The 15,719-nt window shown below is 28.3% G+C and overlaps 2 protein-coding genes across 2 annotated transcripts; both read left to right on the top strand.

Moving 5' to 3' along the window:
* The first annotated feature begins 4,499 nt into the window (after positions 1 to 4,499).
* Positions 4,500 to 7,104, top strand: LOC114164872 (SPX domain-containing protein 1-like). The gene is made up of 3 exons (XM_028049646.2): positions 4,500 to 4,904; positions 5,829 to 5,955; positions 6,337 to 7,104. The coding sequence occupies exons 1-3, from the start codon at positions 4,635 to 4,637 to the stop codon at positions 6,783 to 6,785; spliced, it is 846 nt and encodes a 281-aa protein (XP_027905447.1). The 5' UTR covers positions 4,500 to 4,634; the 3' UTR covers positions 6,786 to 7,104.
* A 4,237-nt stretch (positions 7,105 to 11,341) lies between these two features.
* LOC114162544 (peroxidase superfamily protein) lies at positions 11,342 to 14,137 on the top strand. Its single transcript, XM_028046467.2, has 4 exons — positions 11,342 to 11,627; positions 12,411 to 12,590; positions 12,774 to 12,936; positions 13,605 to 14,137. Exons 1-4 carry the CDS (start codon positions 11,427 to 11,429, stop codon positions 14,030 to 14,032), a joined length of 972 nt encoding a protein of 323 aa, XP_027902268.1. The 5' UTR covers positions 11,342 to 11,426; the 3' UTR covers positions 14,033 to 14,137.
* The last annotated feature ends 1,582 nt before the right edge of the window (positions 14,138 to 15,719 follow it).

Here is a 15,719-nt window from a genome sequence, read left to right as displayed (position 1 = left end):
CATGAGAATGTTTATACTCTCAATTTAAGATAATATAAAAAAATTCTTTACTTATTATTATTATTATTATTATTAATTTTTGTTTAATTTGAAGAACTCTTTTGTTTCATTGAAATAATTTTCGTTATTTTTCAACCATTAAGTATATATGTTGATATTTGAAAAGTTTTCTTAGTTCTCTAAGATATTTTTATCTTATCATACCTTAGTTATACATTTGATTTCCTTTGTGTGATTTTTTTCGATAGTCTCTCAAATTATTTCTAAAACACACATTTGTTAGTTTTTTAATATTTTTATTTATTGTTTTTATTTTTATCATGTAGAATAATATTTCGATATATTCTATCTAATTATTTTTTATTTTATAACTCATTGTTAATCATAATGTAATTTTTTCACTTTCAATTCTGTTTGAAGTGGTTAAAATTATATATATATATATATATATATATATATATATATATATATATATATAATGATATTTAGGAATAGTATATGATAATTCACTACAAGAAAAATATGAAATGGTGACTGATTTAGTCAGTAACCCATATCAGTCACTATTTTTCATCATTGGTGGTAGTAGTTGATTTATTGTCTGAATCAATGACTAAATTAGTGACTGATTCAATGATCGAATCGATACTTGATTTAATGACCAATTTAATTACTAATTTATTTGTAATTTAATGACAAATTTTTTGGTCACTAATGATATTTCTATTTAATTTTAACCACTTCAAACATAATTTAATAAGTAGTTCTCTAATGTATTTTTTATTTTATCATACCTTAATTATACATTTGATTTCCTTTGTGCGATTTCTTTCGATAGTCTCTCAAATTATTTCTAAAACAGACATTTGTTAGTTTTTTAATATTTTTATTTATTGTTTATTTTCATCATGTAGAATAATATTTCGATATATTCTATCTAATTATTTGTTATTTTATAACTCACTATTAATCATACTGTAATTTTTTTCACTTTAATTGTATAAATAACTTTTATTTACTACAATATAAAAATTTAATGTAATTGCTATGAATATTTTTTTGTCACTATCCAACATATATTGAAGTTCAAAAGATACAAAATCTATGTCAAAATTTTATTATTATGTTTATTATTTGTTCTTTGTGTCATTTTGATCAAGTGATGTATTATAACTTTTATTAGTGTATAAAAAAGAGATTTATTATAATTTAAAAAATTGAAGTAAACAAACATTTAAAATATATTTTAATTTGAATATTTTTTTTCCTTTTATTATTATGTTTATTATTTGTTCTTTGTGTCATTTTGATCAAGTGATATATTATAACTTTTATTAGTGTATAAAAAAGAGATTCATTAGAATTTAAAAAATTGAAGTAAACAAACATTTAAAATATATTTTAATTTGAATATTTGTTTTCCTTTTATATTTTTTTGAAATATTTTTTAATTTTATCAACTAAGTTCATCAATGTTGTAGTTTGCAAATTTAATAAATGTTTTGGTTCACATGAAATTTTATTTGGTATTCTAATATAAAATGTAAACAATTATAATTTATTTTAAGGTATTTGGCATCAAAGAAAATCCTCCTAATATTGAATATTTCATAATATTATGTTTTCTTTACCGTAATTTTTTTTCTTTTATAAAAATTAATAGTGAAGTAGTTAGAACACGGGTACGGGTATGGGTACGAGATTATACCCGTTACCCGGTGGGGATGAGGATGGGAAAAAAGTTTGATACCCGTTGGGTTTGGGTATGGGGATGATGATGAATTTTTTATGCGGGGATGGGTATGGGATAGCGAAACCCGTCCCCGCCCCGTCCCGTTGCCATCCCTACTTCCGATAATATATTTTGACTTTCAGACATTAATTTCTGATAATATATTTTGATTTTGAAAAATCGATTTCTGATAAAATATTTTTACTTCCAAAAGTAATTTGAAGATGTCGTGACTTTACTTGAATGATAAAAAAAGTAATTTTGAGATTTAAAAAAAAAGTTAGAGACGTAGAAAAAAATTTTGAGGTACAGGAAGAAAGAGGCCAAGGAGATGGAGAAACACAGCAGCGGGAAGAATTCTTGATCACCCTGCACATGCCCAATACAAAAGCTCCAACTTCTTGCACACGCATAGGACTAAAACAGGTTTAATGATGCACTCAACCTAATAACCAATGGAGAGAGAAAAAACGTACAAGAGCTCATATCATGACACATGTTATTTTATGATTTTTTTATTTTTTCTAAATTTACTTTTTTTTAAATTTATTTATTTCTTAATTAAAAAAATTCACGTGTCAAGCCAATATCATGTCAATTTTTAATATTCAATTTGGTCATAATATTCTATTTGTTTTCAATTTGGTCCTATTTTTTTTTTTAATTTAGCATTTTTGTTCATTTTCAAATTGAGACAAAATTTAATTTGTATATAATGTTATATGGATATTCTTATTAAAATACATATTTTTATTAAATAATTTTAATTTAGAATTTTAGTTTAAAATTAAAATAAAAAAGCAATAACACCGTTAATTTAAAACTTTAACAGGTTAAAAATATTTAATTTTAAACCAACTATAATTTTAAATTAAAAATATTTAATAAAAACATGCATTTTAATAAGAATATCCATATAGTATTTATATACAAATTATATTTTGTCTCGATTTGGAGAAGAATAAAAATGTTAAATTTTTAAAAAAATTAGGACCAAATTGAAAACAAATAATAAATATTATGACCAAATTGAATATAAAAAAGTGACTCTGACACGTGGCATGATATTGACGTGAGACGTGGATTTTTTTAAATTAAAAATAAAATAAAAGAAAAATAAAAAATCACAAAATGACACGTGGCATGATATGAGTTTAACACATGTATATTTAAAAAAAATAAAAAAATATAAAATGACATGTAACAGTTATTGTTCACATCCGTAAACTATTTTAACGGTATTAGCAAAAAGGATCAAATTGAATAAAATTGACGAATATTAAGACCAAATTGAAAAAGAAAAAAAAGTATGACCACATTGAAAAAACCAAACGAAAACTATGACCAAACCATTATTTAAGCCTTAATATTAATTTTACAAATTTAATATTAAAAATAAATTTACCTTAATAATAATATTAGTTATAAATTTACAGAATGGTTAAATTAATAAAAATATAATCACTAGTTTTTAATTTAAATATTAATTTAAAGTTCTTTTTGCATATTTACATTATATTTTTATGTTTTAATCTAATACATACGCAACTTTAAAATATTAATAAATTAAAAATATTTACTTTGGCTACGAAAAATAATTTGGTCAATAATTTAAAATAATTAAATCAACAAATTCAAATTAAATATTAATAATAATTTTATAAATATAATATTATTATAATAATAACTAAAATAATAATAATGATCTATACTTTTATACTATGTGACGATGATTCAATTCATTTGGTTTTATTCTTTGTATATTTCTTTTATTCTAAATTTATCCTTTATTAACTGTTTTTATCTTTTAATTGAATTTTTTTTATTAATTTGACTGTTTTTTAAATTCGACATTTTTTAAATTATTTTAATTTATAAACAACTTTATATAAATATAACATAAATTTAAAAGACAGTCAAAATAATCTTTTAATTTTAATTACATTACAACTAATTGTTCTATTAATAGCTTATTAGTACTGTACTGACAAATATATGTGTTTTAATAAAATAATTTCATTGGCATTTTAATTAGAATTTCAAACTATTTTTTATTTTTAACGAAACTGTAAAATTCATTCAGTAATAAAAAATTTCTCGATTAAAATTTATTGTTTTGAAGAAAAAAATTCTATTTATTATTGTATAATTTTAAATTCTTTTTCAGTATTATTATTTTGGCAAAAGTTGGGTTGGATAAATGTCTTACAAAAACGGTATATACTGTTGTGGGAAAATATTCTTCAAGCAGAGTACATTAACAAGTTGGTAAATTCCCCCATTCAAAAACTTTTAACAAATTTAACAAAGTTTCTAAAAATAGAATTAAAATAAATTAATAAAATAATGTTTTTTACCTAAATAGGAAATTTTGTCAAAAACTTTGTTAACCTATCATAACTCTTCAAAAAATTAGAACTGAGTCAAAACTTAACTAAAAGAAATAGGTTTGTGTTGTTAATGAAATTTAATGAATATAAATTTATGACAGAATAATAGTATATAAAACATGTTTACTTTAATTGAAAACGTTCCCTTTTTAATAAATGTCTTAAACCATTTAAGAAAGAAATTATTTAAAATAAGATAAAATATTATTTTATTCAAAAGTTAGAACAAAGAAGGAATAACTTGGGAATAGAAAACTAAACGACCACGTTCCATACAGAAGGAATAAAACCCTAAATATACTCTTATTCGTATTGGATATCCAAAAACACCCGCGAATATTCTCTTCCTCGTTACCCTTATACCAGTCACACGATTCCTCTTCCCTCCTTTTAACCCCACCACTTCATTCTTCACCACATTCACTTTCTTCCCTTACCATTCTCATAACTTTCTCAAAGTTTCTTTCTTTTTTTTTTTCTCTCTCTGATCTCTTCAATCTGTTATCGGAACCATGAAATTCGGAAAGAGCCTGAGCAACCAGATCGAGAAAACACTGCCTCAGTGGCGCGACAAGTTTCTCTCCTACAAGGAACTGAAGAAGAAGTTGAAACTCGTGGAAGCCGCCCCCAAATCCTCCGAGGAGCGCCCAGTGAAACGCGCAAGGGTCGATGCGGACATGTCCGTGGAGGAAATTGACTTCAGGAACTCGCTCGAACAAGAACTCCACAAATTCAACACCTTCTTTGAGGAGAAAGAGGAAGAGTGCATCATCAAATTGAAGGTAGGTTTAGTTTATTCATCGTTCATTAGAGTTTTCATTTTCTTTTTTTTCTCATTGCTTAAATACCCCTTCACTCAGCTTTTTTCAGATTGTTTATTGTGTGATTTGTTTTTTGTAAAATATTTCGAATTATATTAATTGAAAATTCTTAAAATTAAACTGTTAACAAATTGATATCTGGATAGCTTTGGAATCTGATGCGAATATAGTTGGAATAAACCTTTATGTTATTAATAAAATAAAAAATTGTTAATATAAAAATGTATGTAAATGATAGAAGTGTTTTAGTTATCAACTTGATAATGAGAAGCGGATACCCCTTAATATTAATACAGAGGGATACCATAGTAAGTTTTACAGAATATTATAAATTAATGTGACGTACATTTTTTTAATATATTCAATGTAAAACACTTTACCACTTAAAATAATTGACATGAATAATGATGAAAATAATGAATTATAATTGAATGACTGGATTGACAAAATTAATCTTTTATGGGTTCTTAACTATGTAAGCTATGCTGCAGAATTTGAATTTTTTTTTTCATGTATACATTTTGTGTTAATATCTTTCTTTTATTTAATTCCAGTTCTATAAATAATATCTTGGTATTAATTGTTATTGTTTTCTATATCTGATTACTAAAATATTAATCATTGAAAAATTATATAAAGTTTAATTTTATAAATTAATATTTTCTAAGAAAATGATTTTATTTTTTTAAATTACTAATTTAACAATCCAATCTAATTGAATGATAATTAGGTCAGATTATTAAATACAAGAAGATAACCCTTACCTAATGCAGTCCAATTAAGTTTAACTGAGATGAATTGAAAATTTGGCAGCACCTTTAGCTTAATAAAGAGCACCCTAGATTTGGCGCGCAAGTAACAGTGAGTTGTGGTTGAAATGTGCAGGAGCTACAAGATAGGGTTGCCAAAGTAAAAGATTGTAATGAGCAGTTAATGGAAATTCGCAAGGAAATTGTGGATTTCCATGGAGAGATGGTCTTGCTCGAAAACTATAGTGCTCTTAACTACACAGGTACATTCAACTTTTCACATATTAATATGTTCTTACATAAGATTGCTCACAATAGGCACTATTTTTTTGACATCTGAACTGAAGCATGCTATCTAACCCAATGCATGAGTTGATCACAATAACGAATTCTGCAATTATTCCGGCGTTAAATTTTCGAAGATCACATCAACTAAAAGTGAAATGCCACAACAATTGAACATACCAAATTGATATCTCGCCTTTTAAAGCTCGGACATGGTCCTATAACCAAAGACAGAGACAAAAGTTGTTGCTTCAAATTGAATAGCTTTATAGTAGTGTTTTGAGTCGAAAGTACTTTCTGCTAAATTGAAGTTTGGTTTGCCTAAGATTCATCTCAATGCTTCAATTTTGTGTGTACAGGACTAGTGAAAATACTGAAGAAGTATGATAAGAGAACCGGTGCTCTCATTCGCTTGCCTTTCATTCAGAAGGTCTTGCAACAGCCTTTCTTCACCACTGACCTGCTCTACAAACTTGTGAAGGAGTGTGAAACAATGCTGGATCACCTTTTTCCGGTGAACGATCCTTCGATTTCTGGGGAAGCTGAGGGGTGTGAAGCTTCAACTTCAACTTCAACTTCAACGAACACAAAGAATAATGATGATCTGGTGATGCCTAAAGAGTTAGCAGCCAACCAGCACATTGATGAGAGCCTCTACATGAAGAGCACCATTACAGCTTTACATGTTTTGCAGGAAATTAGAAAGGGAAGCTCAACAGTAAGCATGTTTTCATTGCCACCGCTGCAGATGAGTGGTTTGGAAGAAACATGGAACAAAATCCCAATTCTGGAACAGACAGCTAAGTAACCTGCCATCAGAGTTCACCTTTTTTTTCTTTCATTTCAAAATCCAGTGCCTCAGATGTAACATGCCGCAGATAGCAAACAACACGGATGTAAAATGCTGAAGATAGAGAATATATATTGACACAAAAGAATTATATACTCATATAAGAAAGACCAAAAACCTTCTCCAACTATGATCATGTGCAAAACAATGTATCTATACTTGAAGCTCACATACAAACACTTTATACGCACACATGTCTCATAGTTGGTCAGAGTTCCTTGAATTTGGCTCTGTAGTTATAAAACTTGGAGTTTATAGAAATTGTGATGTTTTGACATTTTTCCCGCGCTCTAGTCTGGGCATAAATTTAGTTTATAATGTTATTGGATCCTTCTGTATAGTAATGACAAAATGTGAGTTCATATACTTGGGAGAGAAAATGGGTATCAGACGTAGAAGGCAACTAAAGATTAAGGAATAAATTGCAGAACATTTCTTAGATAAGGAAGAGAAACTTATGATTTGATGATGTAAATTGGATCATAAAACAGTTGTAATTGTTCTTAGCAAACATGGCATGTTTATATGCTGCTGAATAAAATATAATCTAGAAAAGAACAATAAAAAGGACAAGGTATTCATTTACATTTGTACAAGTAGATTATTTCATGGATTATCAAGTAAGAAAAAACGTATTCTCTCTATCATTTTTGTTAGAATATGCCGCAAACATTTGGGTTGGTGCGAGAAGCGTTTAGATTGTGAAGATTCTTGTCTAGCTTATACAGTAAGGCTTTTACTTCCTGTACCCCACAACTTTTTCACACATCCTTCAAATCTTTAAAATAACATTTTAGCTATTGTAAAAGTGATTTTCAAATTACGTGTTCTAACTATTTTTCAGAACAAGCTTTTCAAAATTTTCAAAATAAGATTTTCTCAACAAAAGTTTTCGTATACATTTCATTCTAGAACAAACTTTTTGGAATTTCCGAAATATGATTTTCGGAATGAGATTTCCCCTACAAAATTTTTACAATGCATTTCATGTATTCCAAAAAAAGTGTGTTGGTGGTGCAGCAGTAGGGTGCAGTTAGTAATCATGGGATGCAGAAAGCAACAGCCTAACAACAGACATCTTCGTGAAGTTGATTCCGTACATAAGGAACACTATACAACGCTGTTTCTAGAGCCCAACAAAAATTTCAAAGTTTCTTAAATTAATGTGCACGAATTTCACCATTTTTTTGATTGATAATATGCTTTGCATAATCCGATCAAATTATCTATTTTGATCAAACTAATATTAATATATATATATATATATGTATGTATATAAAATATAAACAATTAGATTAATAATTAAAATTATTATTTGTATATTATAAAGTATAATGAAAGGTGTTATAACTATTTTACCATTTTAGATGTTTTGTTTCTAAAATTTATTGACCTTCAAAAATATTCAAGTGTGCTTCCCATTTTATTTGCACTTATAGCATTGGATATTCTAATAAGATTTATTCGTGATGCATGTACAAATCCTTTAGGGTACAACAAAATCTTCATGAATTTCTCTAAGGATTCAGAAATAGCAAGAACTACTCTGTTTATAGAGTAAAAAATAAATAAACCTAAGTTTATCAAATAATAAGAAAAGAGACAAAAGAGCTTGAAAGATCAAGAACAATGAAAGTGTCTAATATGTGTTTGTCACCAACATCCAAGCTCAGTTTTTATACTAGCCCCCAAACCCAATTTTTGCTATGATTTACAAGTTTAGTTTTCTCAGTGGATCCCAAGATCAGTTTTCACACTTGTCCCCAAGTTCAATCTCTACCAAATTTTGGTTCTATATTGGTCATCATATTTGTTTTGGATTTATTTTTTTCCCTCATTTATTTGCTTTGTTTCTTTTTTGAACCCAAACAAAATTATACTTTTAATTTTAAATTTTCATATTATCTAATAAAATTTAGGTTTAATTAGTCGAATAATACCCACTTTTGTTCAGAAGTTTCAATTTGGTATCCGCTTTTAAAAAAAGTTCAATTTCGTCCCAACTTTTAAAAAAGTGTTTCAATTAGATCTTTTTCAGAAAAAAATTATTGGTACCTTGGCACTAACAATACCACGTGTCACATTAAGGATTTGACACGTGACAATTTTTTTTTTAAATTCAAAAACAAAATTAAAAATTAAAAAAATTAAAGGCTGACACGTGGCACGCCGTTAACAGCGTTAATAATTTTTTTTAAAAAGACTTAATTGAAACATTTTTTTAAAAATTGAGACGAAATCGAAATTATTTTAGAAGCAGATACCAAATTGAAATTTCTGAATAAAAGTAAGTACTATTCGACTAATTAAACCTAAAATTTAAATACATAGGACAACAAACTTTGTTTGGAAGACTCGAGAAGATCAAAAGAAAAAAAGAGAAGACTAGCGCAACAAAACGTTCCAATGAGCAAGGTTGACAGTGTATGGGAGAATACAACACAAAACCTAGACAACTTTTTCCCCAAATGAAGCCTATGTGAAAACAATTTCAAATCACTCTCCAATTGAGACCACCGTGGAATAAAAATTTAAACTTAAAAAAAAAACTTAATGCCATGTCACATGCCACGTAAGGGAAAAGAATTGTTACACTATCATTTTGGTTGTCTTTGAACCAAAGATGAAGAAAGAAACCATAGAGAAATAGGAAGTAATTACCATTTTTCCAATAAGAACAACAATAACCTTGAAAGGGTCCATAGTGATAGTTCAACTTCAAAATATGATACCCTCATTTGACGAAGACCTTTGTAACTCTACACCAATGACAAAACCCAGAAAATGGTTCCATGTGATCTTGAAGAACAATTTGACGAGTTATCTTTCATGTAATTATTCATATTTTTTTTAATTTAATTTTAGTGTTTCCAATTCATTGCTATGATAATTTATAACTTTTTGATTGTCAAAATATTATTTATTCATTCACTTTTGTTATTGTTATATATTTTATTTTTATAAAATTATCTATAAAACAATTTTAAACTTTTCATATGCTTAAACTACCCTCTTATTAATATTTTTTCTACTATATATTCATATAGCGAAACATAAGATCAACCTTATTAATTTGGTTTAGTTAGATTTAAATTCACTACCTTAATACGATATCAGACTCATTTAAAATATATCTTAATGAAATTTGTTGTTTGTTAGACCTATTATATCAAGTATTATCGAATTACCCATAAATTGTATATTGGAGAGATCTTACATCGATCACGAATAAAACAAATTTATAGTATATAAATAGATACAAATTTTAGCTTATGAATCAGTTTTGTTTCCCCTCTATTTATTTATTGTATAATTAAATTTATATATTAACTATAAAATATATTATGTTCTTCAATATTTTTAAGTTATTAAACTGAATTATCATAAAAACAAAGCCTAATTAATTTTTAAATTAAAATGTTTTGAATCACACATGTTTAGCAACTAGTAATACTAATACATACAAAAGGTTATTAATAAGTAAAATTGTACTCCATATATTAAAATAAGTACTCATGTGCTAGTAATATAAATTGAGGAAGACAATTTGATGAAAAGTGCTTAGATTGTGGTGGCCATTTCCTTATGTTGCCACTGTGTGCCTCACATTCACATAAAATATTGTTAGAAGACTAAGGGAGATTCTTGAAATGCAATCCACGTTACATTTTTTTTTCTCCCTGTTTAAGGCATGTCAAGATTGCTAAATTTATAAACTATTACACTCTAATACTACCAAAATGGTATCTGACTGTACCAAAATCAAATAAAAGTATAAACTATATTGTTTTGTGAAGATTTGCATAAGTTATGGCCATTCCAATTGTTCTCTTAATTTTGTATTTATCTGACACAACTGAACGCACTATGCAGAGAAATTGTGATTGTAGTGTCACGCTGCAACAATCACAGTTTTTCTTTATTGAGTTAATATGTGAACTAATGTTAGAAGATACTAGTTGTTACATGACCGGTCGGATCCTATTAATTTTTTTTATGTCTTAGTCTTCAGGTCAATCCAAGTTCATATTTGTTTGATGTGCAAAATGTTTTGATCGTCTAGAATCCTTCAGGTGCTATCATGAGTCCAATCACATAAAGTATTGACACAGTCTTAACCTAAAACTTTAAGACAATAGATTTATGAGTCTTTATTTTTATATAGTGTTCTCCTTTCTCATTTTTATCCAATATGAAACTTAAACTCACACTTGAATTTTTAACCGTATTTTATTTGTGTTTGTATTTATACTATGATATCAGGGAAGACCGTTGATTTTATCTCGAATTTGAAGGACCAGTAGTGTTCTGAATAGAAACATGAGTTTAAAACAATTTCAAATAGCTCAATATTTATTAATTCTTCAATTTGAAAAATTAAAATTATTGAATACTGAAAAATAATCAGAACCACATTAAAGTTGGTGTCATAACACAGATTAAGAAAACCTGATTAACGATATGATGATGGAGGATCCACTTCTTCCCACTTAGAACACCCTTATATAAGTAACAAGCAGCGAGCAAATGCTTGCAACATATGAAGGGAAAGTGAACGATCAAATACCAAGTTGTGAGTTGCATCACTGTTAGCACCAAATGGGAGACTTATGGTTGGCTTCATTAACCATTCTTTTGACCATTATGGGTTCACAGGGCCAGCTCAAAACCGGGTTTTACTCTTCTTCCTGCCCAAACGCAGAGGCCACAGTTCGGTCCACTGTTCAATCATACTTCAATAAAGATCCTACTATTGCTCCTGCCCTTCTCAGGCTTCATTTTCATGATTGCTTTGTTCAGGTTTGCTAATTTCATCTTCATCTTCATCCCACATAATAAATAATGTGCTTCTGCATAATTTTTATGACTGTTACGAAAAGGTTAACATGTATGTACAAGAACACAAAATACTTTAACAAATGTCCCTCTTCTAGAGGCCGGCACCTGACACCCTAGTGAATTCGGAACTCCTCCTTTGTTGAATTTGTTGAAGTAGGTTCTCTCCAAGGTTCGAACTTGAGATATTGGGTTCGTTATAAGGCTTTAATACAATTGTTACGAAAAGGTTAATCCGTTCGTACAAGGATACAAAATTCTTTAACAATGACATGAAGGTTCATCAAGATACAATAGACTTAACAAATCTTGTTAGAATAGTGTCTAATAATATATTAGAGAACGAGTTTAAATCTAACTCGATTTTATAAAACCGGTTTAAAAAGTAAAGATTGTCTTACTTATATATCGGTTAAAAGTGAAATTTTCAACAACTTTGTATGTTACACACTTCTTGACAATGTCCTGTATTCATTCATTTGCTACAAAAACACTTGTTGGAAATGGCATATTGATCAGAGACAAAGTCATATTACATAATATAAGTTGAACATAAAGCTGATTTCGTGAAATTAAATTGAGTCAAACTAAAAAAAATCCATTTTTGAATGATGTTTAGTTTTAAATGAGGTATACTTTGAAGAATCAAATTATAGTATAATCTTATAAGTCATTTCGTGAGATTTTCTTGTACTAATGTATAAGAACATGGTTGTTTATTTAGTAATGTTACATGGTTTCCCTCAGGGCTGCGATGGTTCAGTTTTGATCGCAGGGTCTTCTGCAGAGAGGAATGCGTTACCTAACGCTGGTCTAAGAGGCTTCGAAGTGATTGAGGATGCAAAGTCACAACTTGAGGCCAAGTGTCCTGGTGTTGTCTCATGTGCTGACATACTAGCATTGGCAGCACGTGATGCTGTAGACTTGGTACTAAACAAATACAATCTCTAACTCCACACATTCAATTCATAAAAACACACACTTTCTCATTACTTTAAAGGTTAGTACTGTTAAAATGTCACTTTGATAAAGTGAGGAATTAAGATGAACAACACATATAGTTTATTGATGATTTGTTGGTTGTTAACAAAGTAGCACTTAAAATGGCAGAGTGATGGTCCAAGTTGGTCGGTACCTACTGGAAGAAGAGATGGGAGGGTTTCTTTATCATCTCAAGCTTCAAACATGCCATCTCCTCTTGACCCTGTTTCTGTGCAGAGGAAAAAGTTTTCTGACAAAGGCCTAGATGACCATGACCTTGTAACCCTTGTTGGTCAGCTTTCTTACATTATTATTGCATGTATTATATCTGTGATTCATAATTATCCTAATGTTAAAGAATTTGGATTCTTGGTGAATTTTTGGTGCCACTCCTGTTGTGCTTTTGAAATATATCGATATATACTAATTTTGATGTTTTAAAATAGGGTCAAATATGTTTGTATTTCTTAAATTTAGACGTGAAATTGAAATTCCCTTATATCTCAAATATTGATACATTTTAGTTGTTAAATTTTAAAAATGAATGAGAATGATCTTTTTAACTCAATAGAGTTAATTTTCTTTCACGTGTTTCAAATTAATATTTGAGCTTAAATATATCAAATTATGTAAACAACTTAAATCTAACTTTAAATGCAAATTGACATATTAAACAAATTTAATTCAGTTGTGTTAGATAGACTATAACTATTTAATTTTAAAGTTTAGGAACAAAACTGTATCAAAATTTGGGACGGAGATAGATTTCTATTTTATGTCAAAGTTTAAAAATTAAAATCATATTTATCTTTTAAACTATATAAAAATATACCAGTATCACTGTATTTTGAAGGCTCATACTAAAAAATCATAAAAAAAAAAGTGAGCAGAGAATCTGGACTCAATATTAAATGGTGTAAAAAGAATGTGAATGTGACACTTGATCTTATGTTTGTACAGGGGCACATACCATAGGGCAAACAGAATGCAGATTCTTCAGCTACAGGTTGTATAATTTCACCACCACTGGGAATTCAGATCCAACTATAAACCAAGACTTCATAGCCCAACTTCAAGCACTGTGTCCAAATAAAGGAAATGGGTTGAAAAGAGTATCGTTGGACATAGATAGTCCAACCAAATTTGATGTTAGTTTCTTCAAAAATGTGCGCGATGGTAATGCAATTCTAGAGTCAGATCAGAGGCTGTGGGGTGACCCTGCCACACAAAGTATAGTGCAGGATTATGCAGGGAATATAAGAGGGTTATTGGGCTTAAAATTTGATTACGAATTTCGAAAGGCTATGGTTAAACTGGGTAGTGTAGAGGTAAAGACTGGTACTCAAGGAGAGATTAGAAAGGTGTGCTCAAAAGTTAATTTCTATTAAGCAATTATGAGTTAGTTATGGTTTGCTTGGGTTGAATAATTTGTAATGTTCTAATTGTGGCAACAATTCACACCAAATTATTAAGAGCTACACCAGTTTTATCAACTATTTGGTGTCATTTTCTTTTCTCTTTTGTGCCTGTTTATCTAAAGAGAGGTTTCTTTCAAAATATACTTAGATTGGGTTCATATTATGGCATTCAAATACATATCGTTTCGTTGCAAGAGACCTTAAGGATGTAGTTGAGATGGAATGTGTTGCCATATTATGTTTTTAAAGGTTTTATTACTTGAGCATCCAAAAATCTTCTATAAATTCAATTCATAATTGATAACCAAAACACAACATTAAGAAATCCATTAGTTTGATGAAGAAATTCAAGTTTTTTCAAAACTCGTTCAATATTATATCTTCGACGAAAAAATTAAAGTTTTTCCGAAACTTACCCAAAAATATATCACTCTTTCATAAAAAAAAAAACTAATTACTTTCAAATAAATTATCTAAAATAATAGAACACATTTAACATAAAAAGAGATACACTAAATTATTAGAGATGTCAAAATGAGTTTCAACCCGTGAGCCAACCCGGCTCACCACGGGTTCGAGCCGGGTTGTGTTGAGAAAAATTCAACTTTTTCAAAAGTGGGTTGAACTCAACCCGGCTCACTTAACCCACGGGTTCGAGCCGGGTTGAAGGTGGGTTGGCTCACTTAACCCATCAATTTTTTTTACAATTTTTTTTTATTTTTTTAAATTTTCTTTTAATTTTTTTTTATTTTTTTAATAATTATTTACTACTCCTATTATATTTGTTCACAATTTTATATTTTAAAATGCTAGAATGTTGCTTAATTATATTTGAATAGTTTGAATGTTTAATTAATTTGATTTTCAAGTTATATATATGTTGATACTTTAATCTTTAACTATAATCTTTATAGTAAATTACTCAAGTAACCGTCTTACAAACAATTATTTTCTAAATTAGCATGAAAAAAATGTATAGTTTTTTTATTTATGTTTTGTTGAATAGTATGACAAAAAATTTGTAATATTAGTCATGCTTTCTTAGACTAATGGATACTTTCTTGGAAATAATTCTTCATATATTGATGGTGAGCATGATCAAAACATTGGTTCTTGATTTTACTATGATTGTCATCTCATGGGTTACTTAAAAATTTATTTAAATATTTGAATACTAAAAAAAAAAATTTTTTTTAGGTGGGTTGGTGAGCCAACCCACTTAACCCACCAACCCGTGGTGGGTTGAGCCGGGTTACAAAATTTCTGGCTCACTAGAAAGTGAGCCGGGTTGGATTCACTCATTTTCAACCTGGCTCGTGGTGAGCCAACCCGTGTGAGCCGGGTTGGCTCACTTTGACATGTCTATAAATTATATTGAAATTAGAAAAAAAAAATTGAATACATAGAAATTGTTCTTAATAAAGTATGCTTTATCTTTAAATTAAACTTATACATATTTCATTCCTATAAAAGTAATATAAAATATAACAAGTTTTTTTCACGTGACAAATCTTTCACAATGTTATCGGATGAAAAGATGTTTTAGACAATTTTATAAATTAGAAAAACTAAATAAATATAAGTAGATGAAAAAATATATAATTAACTCATTTTAAAAGTACCCATTATTAGAATGTACACATAAAAGTCAAATAAA

This window comes from Vigna unguiculata, chromosome 9, assembly GCF_037176805.1.
Source record: "Vigna unguiculata cultivar grain cowpea cultivar isolate G323 ecotype 2 chromosome 9, ASM3717680v1, whole genome shotgun sequence".
NCBI classification, from domain to species: Eukaryota; Viridiplantae; Streptophyta; class Magnoliopsida; order Fabales; family Fabaceae; genus Vigna; species Vigna unguiculata.
This window is presented reverse-complemented; position numbering and strand designations above follow the sequence as displayed.

Coding starts and splice junctions, on each gene's coding strand:
- LOC114164872 (XM_028049646.2), top strand. CDS start 4,635: ATGAAATTCGGAAAGAGCCTGAGCAACCAGATCGAGAAAACACTGCCT. Junction 4,905..5,828: donor AGTGCATCATCAAATTGAAG/GTAGGTTTAGTT, acceptor TGAAATGTGCAG/GAGCTACAAGATAGGGTTGC. Junction 5,956..6,336: donor TAGTGCTCTTAACTACACAG/GTACATTCAACT, acceptor TTGTGTGTACAG/GACTAGTGAAAATACTGAAG.
- LOC114162544 (XM_028046467.2), top strand. CDS start 11,427: ATGGGAGACTTATGGTTGGCTTCATTAACCATTCTTTTGACCATTATG. Junction 12,591..12,773: donor CACGTGATGCTGTAGACTTG/GTACTAAACAAA, acceptor TTAAAATGGCAG/AGTGATGGTCCAAGTTGGTC. Junction 12,937..13,604: donor TGACCTTGTAACCCTTGTTG/GTCAGCTTTCTT, acceptor ATGTTTGTACAG/GGGCACATACCATAGGGCAA.